Source organism: Fulmarus glacialis, unplaced genomic scaffold (assembly GCF_000690835.1).
Source record: "Fulmarus glacialis isolate BGI_N327 unplaced genomic scaffold, ASM69083v1 scaffold1549, whole genome shotgun sequence".
Classification (NCBI taxonomy): Eukaryota; Metazoa; Chordata; class Aves; order Procellariiformes; family Procellariidae; genus Fulmarus; species Fulmarus glacialis.
The window spans coordinates 12,025-19,801 of NW_009234988.1; the positions used below are offsets into that span (position 1 = coordinate 12,025).

At 43.7% G+C, this 7,777-nt stretch overlaps 1 protein-coding gene across 1 annotated transcript in view; it reads right to left on the reverse strand.

Moving 5' to 3' along the window:
• The window catches only part of LOC104082606 (elongation of very long chain fatty acids protein 4-like), a 9,303-nt gene extending 3,972 nt beyond the window's left edge, over nucleotides 1-5,331 (reverse strand). The window contains exons 1-4 of the mRNA XM_009585802.1: nucleotides 5,274-5,331; nucleotides 3,304-3,491; nucleotides 2,136-2,216; nucleotides 1,123-1,179 (exon numbers count right to left, since the gene is read on the reverse strand). Coding sequence (XP_009584097.1) covers nucleotides 1,123-1,179; nucleotides 2,136-2,216; nucleotides 3,304-3,491; nucleotides 5,274-5,331 — 384 coding nt within the window. The remainder of the gene's footprint in view (nucleotides 1-1,122; nucleotides 1,180-2,135; nucleotides 2,217-3,303; nucleotides 3,492-5,273) is intronic.
• Between the last annotated feature and the right edge of the window lie 2,446 nt (nucleotides 5,332-7,777).

Below are 7,777 nucleotides of genomic sequence, written 5' to 3' on the forward strand. Positions count from 1 at the left end.
TCCTAGTAGCTGGTATAGTGCTGTATTTTGGATTTAGTATGAGAATAATGTTGATAACGCACTGATGTTTTAGTTGTTGCTAAGTGGTGCTTACGCTAGTCAAGGACTTTTCAGCTTCCCATGCTCTGCCAGGTGCACAAGAAGCTGGGAGGGAGCATAGCCAAGAGAGATAACCCAACGGACCAATGGGGTATTCCATACCATATGACGTCATGCTCAGTATATAAGCGAGGGGGAGTTGGCTGGGGGGCAGCGATCGCTGCTTGGCGACGGGCTGGACATTGGGCAGCAGGTGGTGAGCAACTGCATTGTGCATCATTTATTTTGTATATTCTATCATCATCATCATTATTATTATTATTATTATTTTCCCTTCCTTTTCTGTTCTATTAGACTGTCTTTATCTCAATCCACAAATTTTACTTTTTTTTTTTTCAGTTCTCTCCCCCATCCCACTGGGGGGTGGGAGGAGTGAGAGAGCGGCTGTGTGGTGTTTGGCTGCCTGCCGGGTTAAACTACAACAGACAAAAACCTTTAACCCACAACTTTGGGATAATCCGTGGCAGCAAAAATACCGGGACACATACTTGTACATTTGCAGTTTCTTTACTGCCCAACTAACCATTATTATTTAGCCAGATGTGCAATGGCAGATCCTGTCTGGCAGCCTTAATCAATGGGCAGCTAAGATTTTGGGGGACCTTCTGGAAATAGCCACAGTTAAAGTTTCTCCCCTAGCACTGGGTTAGGAGGGAATGCCTGCCCGCAGGAAGGATGCTGGGGGGTGAATGTGTGCAGCCACTGGGACAGAGACAGGCAGACTGGACAGCAGTGATTCTTTTCTTCTGGAAAGGAGCTTTTGAGGAAGCCTAGCAGCATGATATCCAGTGGTGTCAAAAAACAGCACGCTGAAGCTCAGCCCTCTTCTTTAAGAGTATCAGCCTTATTCCCACAAACAGGCAAAGCAGAACACATGAAAACAGCATTTACTGAAAAGCATCAACCAAATCAATACAGGATCAAGAGAGGACATTAGCTTTTGGCACCCTGCCCCATTCTGACAAGGGAGTGATTTATTTACAGCACCAGTCCCGCTATGGAGCCGAGCCGAGCCCTCCTTACCGTATCAAGCAGCTCGATGACTTTGGAGAAGAAGAACCACCAACACACTCTTGCCATCTGCTGGGCAGCACAAGGAAACGCTGTTAGACCTCAAAACAAAATCACTGCTCAGTCTCACTGCCTGAGATTTTCAACCATGCACTATGTGAACGCTGCCCACCTGGGATCAACAGCAAATGGGAAAAACTAAGGGGCTCTTTTATGGCTGGTGGGTTTTTTTTTTTTTTTTTTTTTGTTTGTTTGTTTTGTTGATCTCGGTGGAGGAAAGGCATTAAGGGTTGCTTTGGCTAGTCAGATGATTGGTTTGCTAAGTTGCTTGCTTTTTGACGAGGCAACGATGAGCTACTCAGAAACTGTTTCTAGCCTGATGGCAATATCTGAAAAACTGAAAAGCTAACATCCATGCTTGCATCTCTTCAAAGCCTGGTTATATCTGGAAGCTAAGCATAATAGCTCTGAATTCAAACAGAAAAAAACTCATGCAGCATTTTGGAAAGTTGAAGCTGGTAGGACCCAACCCCCCTTGTGATGACCAGACAAGGAACAGTTTTAGCCAAATCCCTCTGCTAAAAGAAATGTTGAGTAAGATTTATGTCATGCAAAGCTGAGGATGTAAAAACTGGTTTTCTTATTGATAGTGATCACCCAGAATCCTTATACAGTCAATGGAAAGAGTCATGTATATTTCAGAGGTAATTTGCAGTATCTATACTAGGTATCTATCTTCATATGGTAGGATCACCCTCTCTCTAGTGATCAAAGAGGGAACTTAGACAGCTATGTTGAGAATTATTTTAATTATAGAGAATTATAGAGAACTTAATTTTAGTTTAATTTATAGAGAACTAAAGCAAAGTGCAACTCTTGAAGCAGAAAATTTAGTGAAATTGATTTACAAGCAACAAACTGGAGTAAAAGCCTTCTTAGCCACATAAATTGCTATTTAGGAGCAAAAGAATCTGCACACCCACGGGAGGAGCAGGGCCTAAGGCAAGTTTTGTATAGAACTGTACCCTCATTCCTAGTTCACTTCGGCTGTAATCCACTGGCTGGCACAGGTAGCTGTAGTTGTCCAAGATTGAAGTTACCAGAAACTGAAAGAAAAGAAAAGCAATAGAGATCCATTTTCTGTTCAATGCCATCTGTTCCAAAAAGATGTATATATTAATGCTAAGGTAATAGGGTCTCAATCTAGTACTCACTGACAGAAAATCCGTGTAATTTATACTGAGCAAATAGTGAAAACCTAAAACAAAGTACTTCACATCCTCATTGGAATCTGAAAAAGAAAATTTGGTCTGGGCATATTTGTAATTCTTTATGTAATCACTGGAGTGCTCAGAAATGCTTCAGCGGGAATAGTGAATTCTAGGCTTCAGAATTTCTCTGAAAATACACTGTTTTCCTTTGCAAAGATCCCATGCTCTTTTGTTTTGGCTGGTTGCACTTGCCTATTAATTGGAAAGCCAAAAAATGGACCAAGTAATCAGTATAACTGAACAATCAAGCACAGACAAGCAATTTTCATACCTGTTTTCAGACCGAGTTGCTCAAAAAAATTGCATTTTGCTTTAACTAAAGGTAACAATTGTGTTATAAACTAAAAGGGCAAATTTGTCGACATCAAAATGTTTTTCAAACCTATACGGCCATGTTCCCTTGAAGAGTTTTCAGTGGCCTACATAAACTGGGGAAAGGCTTGTAGAAAGGCTTATGCGTTGAGAACAAGCAGAAAACAATGTCATCAGTACTCTGGGGAGCAGGAAGCTGCAGTGTGCTTGGCGCTCTTGGAGAGGACTGCATAAGTCTGGAAAAGCAGTTCTCATTCTCAGAGGCGGGTTCCTCACCAGCCAGACTGGAGATGAAATGAGGAGGTTCCACATCCTCCATACGCTCTGTGTCTCCTGGGGAGATCTCAGCTTTCAACTCGTTCACTCAGGAACCTTTCAATGTTAGTTTTGTGAATGAGAGGAAGATTGAGAAATGGGAGGAAATCAGGTATGCTTTGGAAATAATGCATTCAACAGGGCAATACTGTTCCTCTTGTGGCAAAACGTAGGCATGTCCAAGTTGGCTTCCACTCCCTTCATTAGAGTCCATCAAAAAAAGCTGTTGAAATGGCTCTGGCTTTCAAACACTTCCTGGATGCTTACCCAGGAGGGACCAATCGTGTCTCCTCACCTCGTAAAACATGTAGCTTGATAACGTCATCATGGCGAGATTGTAGGAAATCAGCAGGCCTCGCAGCTTCAGCAGTTTCCGCTTACGCATGTAGAAGGGCCCCAGTGCCACCACAAAGAGGTAGAAAGCAAAGAGAAGTGTGACTGGAAGTGGAGAGCGGACCAGGGGCCATGGGTCTGTCCTTGGATCTGAAAAGCAAAACACCCAGCCAAAGCTGGCACATCGCGTACGCTGTGTGGCAGATGTATTTAACTACTTCCCTTCAGCATGCTCTCTGTGGCACGCTCTCTGGCAAAAAGAAAATTGATATCTCGTGTCTGTACAAAGCAGTACCACAGTCCTTCTCCTACCCAGGAGCTCCATGTGCCAGACTCTGCTAGAAGACTTTAGCACAACATTCAGGTTGGGACTGTAGTACCTAGAAGACTGCTCTGCTGACCACTGTCCTTCTGCAGCACAGCAGTGAACAGACCTTTCCTGTCATGAGCTGGACTCCTCATCACGGGCTGCAAGACTGTCCCACATACGGGCGAAAGAAGTAGTTGAAGACATATGCAGCAGGGATGCACAGAACAAACCAAACAGTTCCTGGCTCTTCAGGAGTGTAAATCTTTACAGCTAAATAATAAAATTGTTTCAGTCACTGGTGCTATTTCCTTCCTGTCCCACAATGCTCAGGACATCTGAAATTCTCCACCCCTTCATTTTTATATCTACTTACAGGGTTGACTTTCTTAAAAGCATGCCATTTCACTGGAAAATGACAATACACTTCTCCCTGCTAAAACTGCTCTTCAGTCCTACTGCAAAGGGAAGGAAGCGCAACAGATTTTCTGTCATGCCACCTCCTCCTAATCCTGCCTTATCCCTGACCCACAGAAATGCAAGATACATTATACTTGCAAAACATCCCAGTTCCCATTCATGCTTTCCTCTCCTATTCCCAATGTGGTCACTGCTCTGCTAAACTCCCTCAACACCTCTCTTTTTGTTTCCTGACCTGCCAGTCCCAAGCCCCAGACCCCCTCTCACTATTCTAGCTCCGGGGTCCTTGCAGAAATCCTCTATTGAATTTTAGTCCTTGGCTCAGGGTATTTTTTTTAAAAACGCCATCCCTGTCTACACGACTCTGTTAATCCCCATCCCTTCTAAACCTCCCAATACTTTACTATTCCTGTTATGGGCAGTGTCAAGAGCTCTTTGATATTCCACTTCTGGATTTAACAGTCCGTCAGAAGTCCTGAATCCCAATTTAGACTGTCTTCTGAAATTCAAGTCCTGAAACATTTACAGCCTGAGCCCTATGCCCCATGTCCTTCCCCTATCAGAGCCACCACGCAGGCCTGCCATTCCACCTTCATGCCATTTGGTGGCTTTTCCTTACATTTAACTCTGCGGATCCAACAGAGCCCTGTGGGACCAAACTGGACCCGCAGAACCTCTAGCTATTGAAGATCTGAAGTCTCCTAACTGCAAAATGTCAAATCTCAAACATTGAGGGGTGCTTTCTGTCAATATTTCATTTGATAATAGGTTTTACTGGCATCACAAGGAGTTTAAACCTCAAAGTATTAACTCTCTGGTCTACTAAGCTTTCCCATGACACATGAATATGCATTTTAAAAAATTCGCTTTCTTTAATATTCCAGAATTCACAGGCAATCCTGAGCACATATTGCTCATCATCCCGTCAGAACTCATTGTACATTGAACAGAAAGCTGCTGAGAGTTCCTTACTATGGGCAGGGGAAATCCCCCATCCCTGCATTCCTTACTATGATCCAGCTGGAGTGTCCCTGAGATATATTTCAAGACTTAAGGGAAGTTCGTGATCAAGGAGAAGGAAAAGTGAAAATATGCCTAGTGAAAAAAATATGGGCTCACATGAGGATCATGTTCGTTCTAGGTTTGTTCTTCATGATCATGCTATTTATGTGCAAATTCCTATTTAAGACAACATCTCTACCTACCTCCACTTTCAAGGACCCAGTTGTAGAATTCCTGTGTTTTCTGCCAAGTTGAAGCCATCACAAGTTCTGGAAAGAAATTAAAATGAGCAACCCCAGGATCAGGTTAACCCCATTTATCCTAGCCTTGACTGAGTCCTGAATATGGAGGCTCCTTAGACAAAGGCTCAGGACCACAGCTAATGAAAATAAAATAGTTTTCTCTCTGCAGAAATTGAAATTTTGGACCAGGGTTAGAGTCATGTTTTAAAAAGGAAGGAAGAGAACCCCCCTGTAATGATTAGCTATTTAACTTCTATTTCCAGATTTTGATATTTTGTTGAAGTTACACCTCTAGAAATACTCTGAGTACCTGCATGGGAAATACAAGAGCCAGGAGCTCTGTGTGCCATGCTGGGAAATCCATCACGTGATATTTTTTCTAAAGCAGCGTAGGCACAAAATTCATGCAAGGACACACACCAGGTGGCCTAACTGCATTCTTCTGCAGGCATTCTTGGAGATTCACAATGCTAGCAAGCAGTTTGGGATTAATTCAGTACTGCTGCAACTCCAGAGATGTTAACTGAGCTATGCTGGCTATTTGGCTTTCTAAGGCCCAGTTTATACATTAAGTTTGTTTTGCTTTATCTTGTATATATTCTATAATATAGTATATTAAAGTAGAATACTCATATATAATATGATGCTCCTCCTCTTCCCTTCTTTCCTTTAGTAGGGAGACCTTTTCAACGACATTGGGAAGTTCACCTAGAAAACACTCTACTGCAGTTACTTTTAACAGCTTGTGCTATCTGCCCTAGTTCTTTCCGTTAGCAAATACACAGGGTTAGCTTCCTCCCAGTTCCATTTCCTCCTGGTACTGAGAAAAGTACATTTTCTTCTTTGACTTCTCACAGACTGCTGAGCATAAGAGTTCCCACACCTCCTTTGGACTTGTCCCCTACTCTCCTGTGCCTCTGGGTCCCTGCAGCGAGAACAGTAGCTTGTGCATTACATGGCAAGAAAAACTGTAGCCTAATATAAGGCCTCTTATACAGGTATAAATGTGTTTTAAGGACCCTTATGAATATAAACTGTTTCTTAATACCCAGACCACATAGTTCTGCTGGAACTACAAATGCATAGTAGTTGTACTTTTGACTTCGCACATGTGGACAAAACCTGTTAAAATTAACAAGGCTTTGCTGTATCCCAATTGTATACATATTTACTCTGGCGAACGTAACACTCAACGAAATGTGGCTATACCCACACCTCCCTGTCTGCAGACCTCACAGCCTGACATGCAACTACACACACAGCACCGTGGCGGTGACAGAAGCATACTTGCACATATTTCTCTCCTGCAGTTAATCATTGCAGTCAAACCCCTTTTTGGCGTGTTTCTCTGACACATACCCTGAGATCCTCAGAAGAAGTACGTCTCATACACATCTGTGCTGGTTTTGGCTGGGATAGAGTTAATTTTCTTCATAGTAGCTAGTACGGGGCTATGTTTTGGATTTGTGCAGAGCACAGTGTTGATAACACAGGGATGTTTTCATTACTGCTGAGCAGTGCTTACACAGCGTCAAGGCCTTTTCTGCTTCTCACCCCACCCCACCAGCAAGTAGGCTGGGGGTGCACAAGAAGCTGGGAGGGGACACAGCTGGGACAGCTGACCCCAACTGACCAAAGGGATATTCCATACCATATGATGTCATGCTCAGCATATAAACCTGGGGGAAGAAGAAGGAAGGGGGGGATGTTCGAAGTGATGGCATTTGTCTTCCCAAGTAACCGTTACACATGATGGAGGCCTGCTTTCCTGGAGGTGGCTGAACACCTGCCTGCCAATGGGAAGTAGTGAATGAATTCCTTGTTTTTCTTTGCTTGTGCGTAGCTTTTGCTTTACCTATTAAACTGTCTTTATCTCAACCCATGAGTTTTCTCACTTTTACTCTTCTGATTCTCTCCCCCTTCCCACTGGGTGGGAGTGAGTGGCTGTGTGGGGCAGAGCTGCTGGCTGGGGTTAAACCACGACAGTCCTTTTTGGCACCTAACATGGGGCTTGAAGGGCTCGAGATGATGACAGATTTGATTGGAATGTGCTAGATGATTGAATTTATAGCTGTTATTGCTGTTTAGCTTCTGTCGACAGGCTTCTGTCCTTGCAATGGTGCTTGCTTGCCATACCATATATTAGAGTCTAGTGCTCGTTGGTGGCTGCTTTTTGCTTTTGCTGCTGGCTGTACTGCTGTGCTGCTTATCGTTTTACTCTACTGGGCCTAGAAACGTTTTGATAACAGCAACGGCAATGCGCCTGGACTGGCAGATGGCCAGGGTATCGCTGCTGTTTCTGTGCTGCTGTACTGGACAGGCTGGAACTCCAGTATGAACTCGAGTCGAAGGGACTGTGATCTGTGGAAGAGTCCAAATGGGAGCAGGACACCCTGAAGCATCTGTGGCTGTGAATAAGTCCACACCAGAGCAGGTACATCTCAAAGCATCTGTGGCTGGGAATA